The sequence below is a fragment of the Sorex araneus genome, chromosome 4, assembly GCF_027595985.1.
Source record: "Sorex araneus isolate mSorAra2 chromosome 4, mSorAra2.pri, whole genome shotgun sequence".
Classification (NCBI taxonomy): Eukaryota; Metazoa; Chordata; class Mammalia; order Eulipotyphla; family Soricidae; genus Sorex; species Sorex araneus.
Genome location: NC_073305.1, coordinates 14,308,435 through 14,327,047, shown reverse-complemented (window position 1 = coordinate 14,327,047; position 18,613 = coordinate 14,308,435). Strand labels below are relative to the sequence as shown.

General features: G+C 37.6%; 1 protein-coding gene across 2 annotated transcripts in view; it reads left to right on the top strand.

Moving 5' to 3' along the window:
- Positions 1 to 18,613, top strand: part of ATP2C1 (ATPase secretory pathway Ca2+ transporting 1) — a 126,569-nt gene that overhangs the window by 53,666 nt on the left and 54,290 nt on the right. For both annotated transcript variants that reach the window (XM_055134604.1, XM_055134605.1), the window contains 6 exons: positions 10,350 to 10,460; positions 12,380 to 12,496; positions 15,350 to 15,439; positions 16,724 to 16,759; positions 17,606 to 17,667; positions 18,356 to 18,464. In XM_055134604.1, the coding sequence (XP_054990579.1) occupies positions 10,350 to 10,460; positions 12,380 to 12,496; positions 15,350 to 15,439; positions 16,724 to 16,759; positions 17,606 to 17,667; positions 18,356 to 18,464 (525 nt within the window). The remainder of the gene's footprint in view (positions 1 to 10,349; positions 10,461 to 12,379; positions 12,497 to 15,349; positions 15,440 to 16,723; positions 16,760 to 17,605; positions 17,668 to 18,355; positions 18,465 to 18,613) is intronic.

Genomic DNA, 18,613 nt, shown 5'->3' with positions numbered 1-18,613 from the left:
TGCTTAGGTACTGAACCCAGAACTGGTGTGCATGACATTTACTTGTTACCATATCCCTGGCTAACGATTTTTAATTCATACTGATTTCAAGTTGCTGTGTAATGACATTTATTTTTTTTCGTAGTACTCGAGGGCTAGAGCTAATTAACTTCCTCCGTTGTGTCCCTATGTCTTAAGAACGTTGCTAAAGAACAGTTTTGCCATATAGATACTTGATTGAGCTTTTAGCATTATAAGTATATTAGCCCACTGAAATGTTTATTGATGACCCCTTTTATGTGACAGATTGCTTTGCTTCTTTCAAGATATTTCTACTATAATGTGTTTAGGTGTGAACCTGTTTTTCCCCTTTTTTGGGTAATGCCAGGAATCAAACCTAGAGCCTCACACAGGCCAGGCTGGTACTCTACTGCTGAGTCACGTCCCCAACCCTTTTGTGGACTTTTTAGGCTCATCCTACTTAGTGTTTATTTAGCTTCTTAGATGATTATGTGTTTCACTTTGCTCCTCCAGGGTGTACTTGGAGCATGGCAGATGTCTCCCAACAGAAAGGAGCCAATTATTGTTAACAATAAGTACAAGACTCATTCCTGTATTCTTCAGTTATCCATAATGCAGGACAAAGAAAGCATTAGTGTTTGTTAGGTCACAGAATCTTCCTTTGACTCATTTCTCTGGATGATAGATTTCTTTTCCCTCATTGTACATCAGAAAGAGGAGGTTTTACTGTGTATTTATTGAAAATAATTCTTAATTATAGGAACATCAGTTTTTGTTTGGGGACATAGCCTTAGTTGAAATGGCTAAGAAAGAAATCTGTTAGTGTAGTTCTTCATTTATCTTTCTGATAGCTGCTGAGCATGAACTGTGTGTCATACGTGGCCAGCATCAGTGTTTTAGTCATTGACTTTACAGTGCAGGGGAGGCAAACAAGCATGTTTGGAGCTAATAACTGTGATAATTAAAGTAAGGATACTAGGAGTCGAGTACTTCAGAGTTGCTGGGAGACCACAGAAAAACATGAGGGGAATGAGGCCTGAAAATTTAGTAGAGGACAGAGGTTCCCAGACTTACTTGGACTACTACTCCCTTTTCAGGGGAGAAAACAAAAGGTTACTGCTCTTCTGGAAATCAGCCATATTGAAGTCAACAGTTTCCTCAGTGGCAAATGAGCTGCTCTGGGTCCCTTGGAATAATCCAGTGTGCACCCCATCTTCCCCTCCCTATGCCTGGTCTCTCTCTGTCTCTCCCCCCTCTTCCCTCCCTCTCTTCGCCCTCCCTGGAGGCACTTCTGGCAGTAGAACTCAGTTGCCAATTTCTTTTTCCACATAGAAACTTAAGTGGTATGTTTTCTTTTGGGGCCACAGCTGGCAGTGCTCAGGACTTATTCCTAGCTCTGTGCTTAGGGATCACTCCTGCTGGTACTTGCGTGTGTGTGGGGGAAACACCATATGGTGTGGTGGAGATCAAACCCAGGTCAGCTTTGTGCAAGGCAAATGCCCTATCCACTGTACTATCGCCTCCCCCCCTACTCCGATCCTCCTCAAGTTGTCTTTCACAAGACCATGTGGAGCCAAGGTGGAACCAGGTTGTGATGTGTTTAACCCCTGGATTGTGTCTCCAGTTAGTGACTGGAGGTCCCATGCTTCAGTTGTGCTCGTACACACTTTTGTGTGTGCTTACTGTAGGTCGCATCCACTTAACTTTGGTGCACTGGAAGTCACACATTTTGTCATCCCAGGATCTCAAATGGAATTGCAGTGGCACATGGGGCATGATGCTGGGGATTGAATTTGAGGCTCATTTCTGCAAGACAGAATTCTTTCAGAGATACTCGTGGGGTATGAGTGTTTAAATCGAAGGAGGAACTGTGATTTTCTTGGAGGCTGGGCTCAAATGTGATTGTTTAATGGAGTTAATGAAAGCTTAGGTTTATGTTTTTATAGTTTTTCTTTCAAAATCATTTTTTATTATTGCAAACATAATTTTCTTTAGTGTCTGAAGGAAAATAGCAGTACCAGGGCAGAGAGAATTCAGGTTTCCTGCCTAATGAGTAGGAGACTGCATCTCCCTTTGCTCTCTGAATAAATCCTTTTATGTCTGTCTTTTTGTACGGGTATTAAAGGGATACCTTCTTGCCTGCTATACCTATCCACGTTAGGGATTATTTTTTCTAAACATGGATTGTTAGTGTGTGCTGATGAGGAATTAATTTTTGATGTCCCTTGGAATCAGTAAAGATCATTGATTAGCTGAAACAATATTGAGGGAGAGGATTCTGCAGAGAATAACCGAAACTTGGAAAAAGGGCAGTTTGCTCTTTAAAGACAGATTAAAAATGTATTCATCTTGTGTAAGATTTTAGTCTTGGTGAGATTACAGATTATAATTAAAAGCCTACTTCTGAAATTTGTGAAAAAGGGTACTTACTGGCTGAAAATTAAAATGCAGCATTTCTGTTTTCATTTTACTAGACATTTAAGACATCTGAAGAGTTTAGGCAGGTGAACTATGACAAGAGAATGTAAGTTTTAAAAATTATATTGTTGCAAAAAAATTGTAAACATAAAAAATGCAAATTTATAAAAGCCATCTTCAAGAGTGGCTTTGTATTTTTTTTCAAAGTTGGAGGTAATGTGACCAGTATAGGTAAATTTAGAATCAGTGAGTCTATTATTTGTCTCCTCATATCATAATGGGAAAACAGATGAATTATATTTGATAAAGAAAGTGAAAAGGAACAAAAAGATTTCTGTTCTGTGGGTCAGAGAAAGTACCATAAAGGTAGCAGAGGACTGCCAACCCAAATACCACAGTCAAACACATTGACTAAGTGGCTCAGAAAAAAAAATTTCAAGGAGAACATATTGAATGTATAATGAGCTAGATTCATTGCAGAGAAAGTTGGTGGGATTGTAGCTGTTGTATTCTGTACTTTTTTAAAAATTATTTCTGATAAATATGAATTGGATAAAAATGGGAAATAAAGTGTTTACTTGGGAGAGAAAAGGTTATATTGTGTGAGATGTGAATAAGCAAAGATGAGGGAAGTGGATTTAAAATACTAAGTTAGGAGGAATTGACCGAGAGAAAGAAATATTAGAACTTTAATAAAAAAAAGTCTCTTATTCAAATTGCTTCTTTTTTGGAGAACAACTTACATTTTCATATTTGTGTTCCTATCTAGGAATGCATAAACATCATACTCTCACCTTTAGGCTTTCAGACGTTTGTCAATCATGGTATTTGAATTCTGAATTCCATGTTTTTATTTTTGAGAATTACTCATACCTACCTACCAACATTCTCTGTTATGGGAATAGCGATTTCCCTGATTTTGAGATGTTTGTAATAATGTGAGTCTGAAAATGAACTAGACTATCACTGGATTTTTGGGAGTTTTTCTTAAGCTGGAGCAATAGCACAGCGGGTAGGACATTTGCCTTGCACGCGGCTGACCTGAGTTTGATTCCTCTGTCCCTCTCAGAGAGCCCGGCAAGCTACGGAGAGTATTCTATATGCCAAAAACAGTAACAAGTCTCACAATGGAGACGTTACTGGTGCCCACTTAAGCAAATCAATGAAAAACGGGATTACAGTGCTACAGTGCTTTCTTAATTGTGATAAAAAATGTTTGGGCCAGAGAGATCTACTAACCCTGGTTTGATCTCTGGCACCACATGGTCCCCCAAGCATTGAGGTATATAGTCCTGGAGGTTCCTCCGCATTGCCGGGCATGGTCTTAAAGGCTCTCAGCTCCGCCAGGTGGCCTGGATAACATGTAGCACAGCAGAACCCTATACTCAAGCCCTAGCATTGAACCACCAGTCCAGTGATTGAAACTTGCTCTTGAGCACTGCTTGGGAACCCCCTTAAATATGTATAATTTGTCAGTCTAATTGTTTAAGGAGTTTAATTAATGACATTCACAATATTTGGCAGCCAGCACTACCATTGTTTCTTAAAACATTGTCAGCATCCCCAGCAGAAACTTTGCATGCTTCAAGACAGTATCTTCCCATTTCCTCTTAATTTCCAAGTCCTGGTTACTGCTTTTTGTCACAAGGGATTTGCTATTCTAGATATTTCATATAAGTGGAATCATACAATATTAGTCTTTTTTGTTTCTGGCATATTTCACTTAAACATAAGCGTCTCAGGGCTCTCTCATTTCTATGTATTAGAATTTCTCTTATTTTATGATTGAATAATAATCCATGGACGGCATAAGCTCTACACCTGAGACACATCCCAGGTGACTCAAACTTAGTAAATGATTTCAAAATTATTAGATATGCAAATTAAATGCTAAAATACATCCATTTTGTAGTTATCAGGGTGATAGATTAAAGAGTGAAAATCTAGCCTGTTGATCATCCTCTGCAAAAAGAAACACAGACTCCTGATTAGTAGTCAAAGTGCTGGCAGTTGCTGGTGCTGGAGAGAGTACAGCGGGGAGGGCACTTGCCTGGCACACAGCTGATCAGAGTTCAATCCTGGCACCTCATCTGGCCCCCGAAGCCCTGTGGGAATAATTCCTGAGCACAGAGCCAGAAGTAACCCTTGAGAATTTCTGGGTGTAGCCCAACCCCACCCCCGCTTTTCCGGCCAGCCCCCTAAAGAAATCAAAGAGCTTGAATTCTTTCTCAGAATTTGGCAGCATCTAATAAAACACCATACCTCTATCAGTATGAAAATTCTTATTTAAAGTTTTTCATGAATCTGTGATTCATTAATAAATAAATAAATAAATAAAATTTAAAAAGAAGTAAAAAAAGCTTTTCATGAATCTTCTTTGCATTCTCATATGTTGGAGAGCTGAATAAAGGAAGAATATATATGTAGACATATATATAGACATATATATACACACACATATATATATACACAATGCAATGAAAAATGAGGATTTAATCAAGATCTGTACATAACATTGTGTGTGTGGGGGCCGTAGTGCTGGAGATTTTCAGTTCTCATGCATTATACTTATACTTTATCCTGGTCCCCAGGATATATTAAATGAAATAGACTGTAGGTTATATTTTTTCAGATGAACTAACCTAAATAACTTTGGAATACAGACTATTGTCTGTATAACATAAGGCTACTGACAAAAAACACTGTAAACAGATCTAAGGTTAAAGACACTAAATTGTATCTATGGGTAAAGGGATGTTTATGATAACATTTTGGTACCATAAGGCCCAGAAAGGGAGTGGGAAGAGAGGAGTGGAGTGGGAGAGGGGGAGAGAGGGTGAGTAGGGGGACAGAGAGAGAGAGAGAGAGAGACCATTCTGTGTACCTACCATCATAATTGATTCAGGTACAAATTAAGTAGGCAGGGTGTGGTCAAGTGTGGGCTATTTCACATTACCTCACGATATTTCCCTACAAGATACTGCTTGTAGTACCTGGATCATGGGGTTGTCAAATAGCATTTTAGCCTGTGATTTAAAGTAACTTTACCACAGATGGACAGCCTCATTGTGTTAGTTGGGTTATACTGCTCCAACAGAAGAAATAGGTTTTCTCCTGGTTTTAGAGTTGAAAGTCTGAAGTCAGGGTCCTGGCACAGACTTGGTTTCTGGTGAACTTCCTTTCATAGCCAGGCAGCTAGCTGCCTTCTAATTTCTCCACATGGCTTTCCTTTCTGAAGCTTTCAGGAATTCTTTGTTTTCTTAACAGGATATTAGTTTTACCGGATTTGGGCCCCACTCTTGTGATCTCATTTCACTTTTAAGTTACCTTCTTACAAGATCCTGTTTTCAAAGAGTGGTGTAGGACATTGGAGTGATGAGGATGTCAGTAGATAAAGTTTGGGGAGACAAGTCAGTTGTAAAAAGCACCAGGTGCCTCTTGATAGGTTCTGAGAAACTTGGATTAATTTCTGGTCTTCTCTCTCCCCTCTTTTCTTTCCTCCATATTGCCTTAATCTATTCAGTGTGTGAAAATCAATCTAGTGTGAGAAAAGTCACACTAACCAATATTATAATTTGTAGACTAGGGGTCGTCTACTAAAGCATCATCTGCTTTCATCCTCTACGCTGTGAGGTGGAGGTTGTGAAAGGCCAGAAAACTAAGGAATGGTGCCAGATTTACGACTGCAGAAGCATGGCAGTTAAATATAACTGATTCTGGATTGATTAAAGTGTTTATTTATTAGAATTAAGATTGAAATAAGGCTTTAAAATAAAATTTTAGTCTGAAAATATCCCTCTGTCATTGGCTGACAAGATCAGGTTGTCCTGTGGAATTTCCTGCTGCCTAATTGTGTTCTTTGGTGATTTGATATGCTCCTTTACCTCCTAACTTGTTTCCAGTGAGTTGATGGGTAGGTCTAGAGCACTGGCAAGACATTATTATTGGCAGAGATTTTATAGGGAGGATGGATACCTGGGACCCAGAATCCCCTGTGAGTTCTGTGCTAATTGGTCTAACTATTGGCAGTAGGAATTTCAGAGCCCCCAACTGAATTTAAGGTAGAGTCAGGTTGAGTCCAGACGTAGATTCCATAGGCCAAACTTAGATTTAACTTTTACTGCCAAATTAATAATTATAATTATATCATATATTAATAAAATTATAACTTATTGATAACATGTTAATATAATTACAACTTATTAATATAATATAAATTAATATGAAATGACGAACAAGTATATAAATATCAAGGTTTTTTTTACATATCATACATTTACCTAATAAATGTATTAAATATACATTTACCTCATGGTGCCTGTATAAGCAGCTCACTCCCTGGTGATTGTGAAGACAGCTGAAAGTTGAGAAGCATCACTTTTGATTTTCCCTTTTAGATGGTAAGATTAAGATGGTAACACTTATTTTTGTGTTGGTGACTTTGAGATAATTAGTGGGAAGCTCACAATTTGCATATTCTGTGTGTTGGGTATTTCTGAATATTAGGTTATCCATGTGAGCCTAGGCATGTTACTTTCCTTCGGATTTTTCACTTGTTTGAAGTGCTGTTTAAACCTATTCCTGAGTTAAGGCGGTGTTTCATAAGAATGTGTTTACAGGACCTTTTCCTTTGTTCCAGTATTTCTTCATTGGTAGGGCAGAACAGTGATTCTAAGCTAACTAGACTCTTTTGCTTGAGACACTTGCCAACTTCTGCCCTGTGCCAGCAGTCTGATACCTGGAGAACTGCAGTAGGGGCAGATGGACTTTTCCTGCTTGCATGGCTGGTACATTTGCCAATAGAATAGTTTTTGGTGATTAGAACCCTTCATATCAGCACTTTGAAAGGTGAAGTTTAAATTGCCTAGTTCCTGTACCAGATAAGCTAGTTCTTGGGTGATCAAATAATTCACCTGGTCACCTCTCATCTTTTTGTATTATCAGTGAAAGATCACTTATACAGTACAAGATTTGGATAACAATGATATTTGTTTACATAATTGGCCAGTGAGATAGGAAATACTGGTATCACTATTTTCTCCCTAATGGCACCTTTGATGTTCGCTGTTACTAAGGACTTTTTAGAGGACACAAAAATAAAAGCTAGGTCACATCCCAGTGAAGATCTGGAGTGGTCAGGGTGAGGCAAATGCATAAATATTATACCATTAGTATTGCTTTGGGGAAGGGAGCCAGTATTTGAGTACCCATCCATACATGTTTTATAAATAGTGGCTCTTTTAGTTCTTCTTGGAATCGAAGTGGTTATTATCCCCAGATTTCCATTGAGGAAAAAAAGATGCTGAAGTTTGGTAACTTGTTCAGTTACACATGTGTGACAGGACTTAGAATTGGGACTGTGATTTGGGGTCTGTCAATGTCTACCTTGGACAAGAGCAGTTTTCAAAATGTGGTCCCTGGGCACATGATAATTGGTTAGAAATGGCATTTTGGGTGCTTATGCAGAGGGAGCTTGTGTGGTAGAACACAGTTCTTGTATATGTGAGCCTTTGGGTTTGATTCCCCAGTACCACGTGTCTGACTCCTGAGAACCATCTAGTGAGTCTCTTGCCCCCTTTCACTGCAGCTCCACTTTATAAAAAAAGAAATGCACTTTCTGGGACCTATGTGGACCTGCTGATGTTGAGGCACCTTAATCAGTGTATTAACATGCCAATATGGTGGTTCTGATGCTCAGTTTCAGAGAATTGCTATATGAAGTGTCAGTTGCTCCTCTCGTGCTGCAAATGGTTGCTTAAAATTCTAGCTTATCTTGCTGGAATCCCAACATAATACCTAAAAGCAAACTTATGTTTGAAGTAAAACTGGGACCTAGAACTTAGTTCTATTTTCCTAGCTCAGCTGGGGATGTTTGGTGTGATTCCTGTTAAACCAGGCCGAGATCTCCCCAGAGGAGTCACATGAAGACAAGTTGTTTATTTGCTAGCTTGAGCTAGGGCCCTCATCCGGCTCACTGTCACAGTGGCAGACTTCTCAGAACGGGCGGCCCCGAGTCTCAAAAGTGAGAGGCTTTTATACCATAGCATTATATGACAGGGACTTTCCTCGCTTGTACCATCCTTTGGCCTGCAATCTGAGGGGCTTTCCACTACTTGTACTTAGCTGATTGATTTTAAGTTGGAGTTACATAAGGTTTATATGAGGGGGGTCCCCACCTGCATCTGATTGGTAACCCTTAGTTGACCTCCCCATGGCTATCTCACTTTAGGGAAAGCACGACTCAATTCCAGGTATCTGTGCTCAATTCCATGAATTCTGGAATGAAACCTAGGCTTAGCTTCTTCTGGCTTCTTTACAAGCCTGTCATGGTGCTGCCTTTGCTTCTCTATCTCGTGATACTTGATTTAAAAGCTGGAACTTTAGTGTCACTTTGTGCTTTCTTTGCTTGTATTTATCTTCCCTACATTTGTATAATGGCACTGTATGGTTTGAGAGTTCTTAAGCTGTTTTCCTATTCTCTGTTAAATGTGTCTTTCCAATTGAATTCCTAGCACACTACTTGATTTTATCTTTAGATATCTTTCATGTGGTTATAAGATGTCTTTCTGATTGCCAGTGAAACTTAGAAAATCCTTATTAGGAATTGACCCAAAAGGGTTTGTGTGGGTGGGGGGTGGGGACGTTTCCCCCGGATTTAGACAATATTTTATTTAGGATATGGGGGGAAGGGCAAGATGCCTCCCGTGGTATGAGGGGATCTCCTAAGTAGAATTCTCTTGACCTGAAATTTTATAATAACCCCTTTTCTGTCAAATAATTTCAGGACTTTATTTTGATGAAATAGGGGTAATTTGTCTTCAACTTCTTCAGAATATTTGACTGCTTGTATCTTATTAAAAGTGGAAAAATACTTCTGCTCTTTAAGGTTCTTTAACTATTCAGCCATGCCTCTCACTAAATGTTACTAGAAAACACTGGATTGTTGCAGGACTCAGGCACACCGAAACTTTTTTCCACAGCAATTCACTATTTTTGGAGAAAACCCCCTAATTTTTTTTAATGAATAGATTATTATACTCATAATAGGATTAGCTGATTCTTTTGTCTCATTTGTTTTAAAGAAATATTGCCCCACAATGTTTGGGAAATACTTTTTCCTACAAGTCCTGGCCAATGAGCTTGAAAAAATTCCACCTGGCAGCAGGAGGGCCCTTCAGCTCCATCATTGCTTCAGTCAGCACAAGTGTGTCAGGAATGGGACACGTTGGTCTCACTTTCTTCTACCTTCAAAACTTGTTGTCTGTACAGGTTCTCAGCATAGGACTCAGGACAGGTCTGGACTGGGAATTTCTGAAATTGCCAATGTTTTTCTAGATACTGGCTGGTGAAGCAGAGCTCGTAGGTGCCGCCTTCTCGGACTGACTCTGCTCGCTCACAACCTCTGTGCTAACCTTTGTGGCATCTCCGTGTCTGCTTTTTGTGTTAACGCTTAATTGGGAATAGATTTGCCCTCACGGTGCTGGTGTGGAGTAGCCAGGCGCCCTTTCTGCATGGGGAAAAAATGAGTTGACGCACAGGATAGTAAAGTAGAGAGAACTTAGCTGTTCCCTACCCCTCCTGTTAAACATTAATTAGTTCAGATGATTCTGATTAGGGTCATCGTGAGGATTTGCTGGGTAGTCTGCTTTGCTTTTTACTGTCTGCATTTGTGTAGAAATAGTATCTTAATTATTTAATGTGAAAATTATTTTGTTATTCTAACTGGTACAAATGACTTAACTTTTAAAGTGTGCTTTTTGGAAAATAGCACATGGTTAATATAAAATTGTTTTAGGACTAGATATTCCGGAAAAATTTGTTTTCTAACTGTGGAAAACAAATTTCTGTGAATATCTGGTTTTCATTTATTCCAGACTGCAGTTGAAAATTTTGTTGTATTCAAATGCTTTTGCTTTGATTTCATTTCCTAGGTTGCACGTTTTCAAAAAATACCCAATGGTGAAAATGAAACAATGATTCCTGTGTTGACATCAAAAAAAGCAAGTGAACTACCAGTCAGTGAGGTTGCAAGCATTCTCCAAGTAAGTGTTTGGTGGGGAAGATGGGAGGAGATAGTTAAATGATTCACTTAGACTCTGCAAGCCACTGAAACACTATGTCCAATGGAATATTCTCTGATTCAAGAAAGGTTGTGCAATGCCAATTTATAGCCACTAGATAAATACTATTGTTGAATACGTGAAGTTTAGATAGTATATGGTAGTATGAATTCACTGAACCTGATTTTATTTGATGTGTGTGTGGAGTGCTGAAGGCCACACCCAGCTCTACTCAGTGTTTATTCCTGACTCAGCTCAGGAATCACTTCTGGTGCTGCTTGGGTGACCATATGGGATGCTGGGAATCAAATCAGGGTCACCTGTGTGCAAGGCAAGGGTTAACCCCATACTTTCTCCTTGACTCTGAATTTGTTTTAAAATTTAAGTAACAGTGTGACTATTACATAATTGGACAGTGCTGTTCTAGATTATTGGCTATGTAAGGATTAGTTGGATTAGGAAAGTAAATTATTAACTTAAGTAGGGTTAGGGGGTTTTTAAAATAATTGTTTTCTAAGCTAGAGTAAAAGCTAAGTATTAGTTTAGAGCTATAAATTAACTCTTTAAGGAATTTAATATATTAAATTAAGCTTGGGGGAACATATGGATTGCTGGGGATTGAACTCGGGTCAGCTGCCTACAAGACAAGTGCGCTACCTGCAATACTGTTTGTAGCCACCTGAATCTCTTAATTTCAAAAAGTACAGCTTAAGGAGAATATTTTAAAAGTTTCCTTCAGGATTTACGTGTTTTGGGCCAGGGAGATGGCTCAGAGGGCTGGAGCTCATGTGTACCACATGGTCCACGGAGCACCCCTAAATATCCTTACCCACACCCACTAAAGAAAGAAACGGTATGGTTTAATGATGACATTAGAAAATCTTCTGGCTGTTTTTGTTGTTGTATTTTTATTGTTTTGAAATGGATTATTAAGTGTTGTGGTTTATTTTTAAACTTTTATTATAAAACTTTTAACTAGAAAAGCTAATTATTTTAGGGGTACAGGTAATTTTTTCTTGAACAATAGTTGTAATGATAAATATTAAGAAATAGCGACTGAACATGTAGATGGTGTTCATAGAGTCTAAAGTATGTTCATTATTTTCAGTTAATTTAGGAATTTAAAATTTTCTGCTTGAAATTATGAGACAACTGAAGAGCAAAAAGTAATCCAACCCTCAGGGTTTGGGTTGCTGAGAACAAGGCATAGTTATTGAATGCTCTTCTGGAGGAACTAATTTTAGAAAACAACAAAATAACAAAGAAAACAAAAAGCTAATTGAATTGCATTGATATTTTCTTCCCTAAAATCTTGAGGTTGCCTTGTGCTTTTTCTTTTGCCCCATAGCCAATCATAAGTTTTTAGTTTAATCAGCTCTATTGTGTTGTTTACATTAAATAAGACCCCAAAGTTTTATTAAAATGTAATTTGCGGGGCTAGAGCGGTAGTACAGTGGGGAGGACGTTTGCTTGCACGCCGCTGACCCGGGTTCGATTCCCAGCATCCCATATGGTCCCCTGAGCCTAGCCAGGAGTAATTCCTGAGTGCAAATGGCAGGAGTAACCCCTGTGCATCGCCAGGTGTGACCCAAGAAAGAAAAAAAGTAATTTGCATAAAATAGAATATACCCATATTACACATAGTTTTCCTTCTGAAGTATAACTTCCACCACAACTAAAATATATAACTCTTAAAAAATTAGTCATAAAAGTCCTCCCATATCCCACTGTAATTAAACCCTCCCAGAATATTACTCTGGGCACCATACAATCACTGCTATGCTTTCTTTCACTTTAGAGTACTTTTGCCTGTTTAGGTTCTGGTCAGTGTGATCATACAGTAAGTGCTGCTTTGTTATTCTCTAACATCTTCAATTACTTTCATATGTAAAATCTAATAGGCTGATCTTCAGAATGGCCTGAACAAAAGTGAAGTCAGTCATAGGCGAGCGTTCCATGGCTGGAATGAGTTTGACATCAGTGAAGGCGAACCACTATGGAAGAAGTATATTTCTCAGGTGGGATATTTTCGAAGCTCTTCCCCTGTGTAATTATATGTGCTTCTGTTAGTGTAGTAGCTTACTTTTGTCAAGTTATTTACAGAGAAAAAGAAGAATTTTGAAATGTATTTTATGTAAAAATGTCCTTTTGTTAGAATTTAATGTAATAGTGAATTACATTGGTTGAATTTTTTTTTCCAAAAATATTTTTATTTGGGCACTTTGATTTATAGTAGTGTTAATAATAGCATTTCAGGCTACATTGTTCCAACTCCAAATCCACCACCAGTGTCCATGTCCTTCTTCCTATGACCCAAAGTTCTCTCCCAGTCCTCACTCCCTACTGGCTAATCAAACTCATTTTGAAAATTTATACTTAAGGGCCGGAGTGACAGTATAGCGGGTAGGGTATTTGCCTTGCACATGGCTGACTCGGGTTTGATCCCCGGCATCACTGGCACCGCCAGGAGTAATTCCTGAGTGCAGAGCCAGGAGTAACCCCTGAGCATCGCTGGGTGTGACCCAAAAAGCAAAAAAAAAGAAAAAAGAAAATTTATATTATATTTAATCTTAAAGGTTGGAATTTCTATACTGTTTAGCACACAAATCTTTTTAGCATACACCCATGAACATATACCCCATGGAGGTAATAATAGTAATTTCTTTAGTAAATGCCTTTATTTTAGGGATACACATAGTTTTTAAAAGCAGAATGACCAGTTTAGAAAATTAGTGAAAATAATATAGAAAAATATAAGAGAAAATTTGTTATAGACTGGCTAGATATCAATTCTACTTTTATTATCCTCTGAGCCGTCTCTGTAAAATGTGGATAATCTTAAGAAATATAAAGCTATTAATAGATGTTAGTGATTTTAAATTATATTTTATCAATGTCTTAAGACTTACTCAAAGATTATTTTTTCCCTTTAATATGCTTTAATCCTCACACTCTCGACAATACTGTATTATCTGAAACGTCATGAAGTGTATTCTGGATTTATAAACTAAAAAGATTTGATTTATCATTAGCTATAATGATTTAATGTTTTTTATTTTATTGATTCTGTTGGATTGCATTGTAGGTTAGCTGTGAAGATGAATTGATAATGGTAATATATAGTTAAGCTTACACAACAACAGTAAATGGCGAGTGGCAATCCTCACATGTTGGGCAGCATTTCAGAGGCACTGAACATGCTCTGCAGGCACTGGAATGGGTCACCTCTCCAGAGGTGTGCTTGATGGCACAGGTTTTTAAGGGAAAAATCTGAAAAAGCCATGGACCTCGCAGTCAGAATGTGATGCTGAAGGGTCTTACGGTTTACATGGTGTATTAATACACAGTCTTAATCTTTTCTGCAGTCTCTGGTATATGATACTGTTTTACCAGATGAGGAGCCACAGGTTTAGAAAGATAGGAGGGCCGCACCTAAGTGCAGGACTGGGTTCACTCACAGGTACTCTGACTCAAGTGTGTGGTTTGTCAGCCTTGAACAACTAGTTGCAATTGTAATTTTACTTTGCTGGAAGTTATTTTTCAGTGCTTTATCCCAGTGAAACCATCCAATGCATTTGGACGGTGGAATGGGGTGACATTTTCTATTTGTTCATTTAAAGAAGGTAGATTTCCACAGGGCTGCTAAGTAAGTTCCTTTCTAAAAGGGGATGGCAGTAGGCCAGATAAGTTTGAGAACCTCTGCTTTATGCATTAGAAGCACTTGAGGAAAACTTGAAAATTGTTGAAATCTGGGCCTCTGCCCAGAGATCGTGATTTAATTGGTCTGGTGTGAATCTGGGCATTTGTCAGGAGTACGTCACAGGATTCTGATGGGAAGCTGGGCTGAAACACTGAGCCAGAGGATGGGAGGGAGTGGGAGGTGGTAGCATCTAGCACTGGCACCAGTGTCTAGGGTGCTGGGCTCGCAGCTGGAATGAATTCTTTGCAGCCTAGTTGCTTTGCAACTTTGGTAACAATTGGCAACATTTTATCAGAGGAGGAGATTCTGGCAGCAGAGCTCTCTGATCTTTGAGTAATAGGAGCCCAGCTGGAAGCATTTGATAGCTTGGTTGTTGATTGTTTTGGTGATTTGGTTCTTTCCTTGAGCAACCGTTAGCTGTCTCTGTGAGATAGCAGAAAACCTGGAATGGGAATATTTTTAACATTCTCTGTGAATAGGGTCTGTCTCCTCAGAGCTGCCCTGGAGGGTTATTCCAGTGTTAGTGTGGTCTGATCTCAGGATTATAATTTATACTTGTACAGGAATGTTTAGGTATGTTAAAATCTCATGATTTAGGCATTTTGTCCTCAGTGTTTAACATTAATTTTTAGCTTCAACATAATTTTATTACCAAACTTAAAAATATTCCTGATAATGTGGCAAGTTGTATTTGTGTGTGGGGGGTGCAGTTGGGGGGAGAGGAAGAATTGTGGGGACACTGGTAAAGGGAAGTTGATACTGGTGGAGGATTTGGTGCTGAAACATTACATGTCTGAAACTCAACTCTCAGTAACATGTAAATAATGATCTTTAATAAAGAAATAATATTCTAGCCTCTATAAATTCAATACCACTGCAATATTTATTAAATTATTATGCTATAAAATGTACCTGTACTGTAAGAACTTAGTAATTTCATAGTTTTAAGTATTGATTTTATTTTCTTCTGAAAAGGAGCTGTTATGAAATAGTGCATTTCAAATATAGTTAACACTTATCTTTTGATTAAAGAGATTTTTTAATTAAATGTAGATATTTATAATTTTGTAATTGTGCCCCAATAGGATTTTCTTTTGAAAGAGTTTTCTATAATGAAATAGAAGTGCCATTCAAGTAAAATGATTGAAAATTTACTTGTTTCTGTTTTCAGTTTAAAAATCCCCTTATTATGCTGCTTCTGGTCTCAGCAGTCATCAGTATTTTAATGCATCAGTTTGATGATGCTGTCAGTATCACTGTGGTAAGTAAAACATTTTAAATATTTTTTTAACTTGATCAATCTTATATATTAGGATTGGTTTTAATATTGGAAAGTAAATTAAGAAATGTCTGGGTGTTTCTTCAAGACTTTTTGGTTAATATTTTCATTGATAATTATCAGATTCTGCTTTCAGTTGCAAATTTTGAATTTTATTTGCAAAAATGTTCAAGGGTGGCTAGTTGGCATACATGATTATTTAACTGTCTCTTAATTTGACAGATATGAATTTTGGAAGGGGTTATCAGGGCTTTTAGGTAAACACCTGGTGGCGCTCAGGGCTGTTTTTGAAAATGAGAAAACTGTCATTTCAAGAAAAACAGAATTTGTTACTAACAATCAAATTCCTATCAAGTTACAATTAGAATTTCGCAAGGGTTTTTGTGTGTGCTGGATAGTTTTCTCTGTATTAAGTCTAATCAGATTCAATGTTGCTATCAATAAATGTGGCTGTTTTTTAAAAATTATTATGTTATTATAAAATGTGTCCACATTTGAAATATTTTAGTGGCCAACATTTTTATGACGAGTGCTTGATTCCACACAATTTTCAGTGGTATAAATTTACCTGAGAATGCAAACAGATGAATAGATTTTAATGTGCATATTATAGAAAGTTCATTGATAGTTTTAGGTTTACCTTGTAGGTTGTTATTTTTGAACAAATAATACTTGACTGATTTTGTAGTAGTAGATAAGAATATCCGCAACTGCCTAAAAAAGCTATTGAAGTATTCCTTTTTTTCCAGCAATATTTGGATAAGGCTGGATTTTCTTATACTTTAATATCAGTAACATTACAGTTGATTAAATGCAAAAGCAGATAGGAGAGCCTAGTCTTCTATTAAGATATTCCTATTAAAGTTGAAGGCAGAAACACTTAAAACTGTCACGTTTCTCAATTTTGGGGGTTGCAGGGGGAAATAGTTTTCATAAGTGTAATAATATTAACATGTTAAGTTCATTTTTTTCAGATGCATTAACAAGTTGAGTAATTGGAAAAGTTTAGTAACTATCAGTAGATCTAGCCCACATAACAGAAGCTGACTCAGAATTCATAAGAGAAAAAGGATCTTGAGGCTAAGAAGGTTGATGAGCTGTCCTTTGGGTTGGGGGCAAGCCATAGAGTTATGATTTTTGAAGAAGCTGATCCCAGTGTTTAATATGTGGTATTTTGGGATTGCAGGTAGTTGAAAAAATTAAATGGGATTAATAATTAGTATGGAATTTATGTCTGATTTTAAAATATTCCTTTGTTTTCTTTAGGCAATACTTATCGTCGTTACAGTTGCCTTTGTTCAGGTGAGTAGGTATCTGTTTTGCCAATATGAAAGTGGTGTTTTTAGTTAATTGGTTAAGTTAAGGTTGCTTATGACTAGTCATATTAGGAGGACAGTGACAATTTACTCTTTGTTTTTGAAATAATTTCAGATATTGACAACTCTGCAGGGAAGTTTGTGGAACTAGCTTACTTTGACTTAGGTAGTAGCATGAGGAAAACCTTTTTTTGTTTGAATATTTTGAAAGACCTCACTTGGCTGTGCTCTAGGAATGCTCCTGGCTTAGTGTCTAAGGTTTCTTCCTGGTGATAGTTTGGTACTTTGGCAATGGTGTAATGTCGGGGATTGAGCCTGGGGCTCCCACGTGTGAAGCCTGTGTTTCAGTCCTTTGAGCTATCTCCCTGGCATCTAAAGTTTATTTTTTTAATTTGATGTTTTTAAAGATAACTTAAAAAGATGGAAACAAAGTACATGGCAATAGAAATAAAATCAATACATTTTAATCTTTTTCCAATTACAAAAGTATCAGTTTAAAGAAAAGGTGTTTTGGTGAGAAAATTACTTATTTTGGGGACTTACTAGTCAGTATTTTTCTTTTCCTATAAATAACTTGGCCTTAGGTTTGAATATTAAATATTTATGTGTAAATTGGGACTATTTAGTTATCAAAATTATTTACTATAATACTATTTATAAGGGATAAGATTTTATGAGTAGGACTCAGTGCAAGTAAAAAATAAGAAAAGGGGTGGGAAATTTTTGTGAATGAAGTCAGTATTTAGTTTTAATGTGGAATATAGTTTATGCATACATATTTTATTGTCTGTAATGTTTTTCTAACTATGACTGTTTTGTATTTTTTGAATAGGAGTATCGCTCAGAAAAATCTCTCGAAGAACTGAGTAAACTTATGCCACCAGAATGCCATTGGTATGATCTTTGTTTCTTGTATGGATTTACACACTTAAAGTTAGAAGTTGGTCTATGAGGCCCTGAATTTTGATCCCTGGGACATTTTACACTGTAGAGCCAGATTTATTTTCATGAAAGGTAAAATTCACTAACCAGTAACCTGATAAGAGAAATACATGCTCTATTCCGTGTGACAGAGTGTACTACAGTGCTTGCTTTGCATGCTGGCAACCCCAGTTTGGTCCCTTGTACTGTATATAGTCAACTTAAGTACCACGAGCGGTGACTCTGGGCATGACACCTCCCACCACAACATCCCCAGTAAAGTTAAAGTTAAAAGTACTAGTTTTGGTTTTGAAATTCCTTAGGAATGAATATGTTACCCGTTCTCTTTATGTGTGCAGGTCTGTGTGAAGCACAGTTCACACTGTGAAGCGCGAACAGACCCAGATGATTGCTTCTCTTTTTTCCTTTTTATATCTTAATAGCCTGCCAGATTCCTAGTGCTTTTTTAAAATTTATTTCATCTGAGCATCTTAATTGCCTAGAGCTCCAAAATGATGTTTCTTGGTTTATACTTGACTTCTTTTCATGTAAGGGGTAATAATTCTATGTATATTCCCTCAAGCAAGGCCACTGGCAAAAAATTTTTTTTAATGATTTAACTTTCTTTTCTATCCGTGGTTATGTCTGTTTCATGATACAGTGTACGTGAAGGAAAATTGGAGCATACACTTGCACGAGACTTGGTTCCAGGTGATACGGTTTACCTTTCCGTTGGGGACAGAGTTCCTGCTGACTTGCGCTTGTTTGAGGTAAGTTTCCAGTATTAGTCTATTTAAGATGCAAGAGCAAAGTTCCACAGACTGGGTAGCATAGAAGCAACAGAAACATTTCTCACAGCGTTAGTGGTTGGGAAGTCAAAAATTAAAGCAGCAGTAGTCTCATTGCTTTCTGGAAGGGA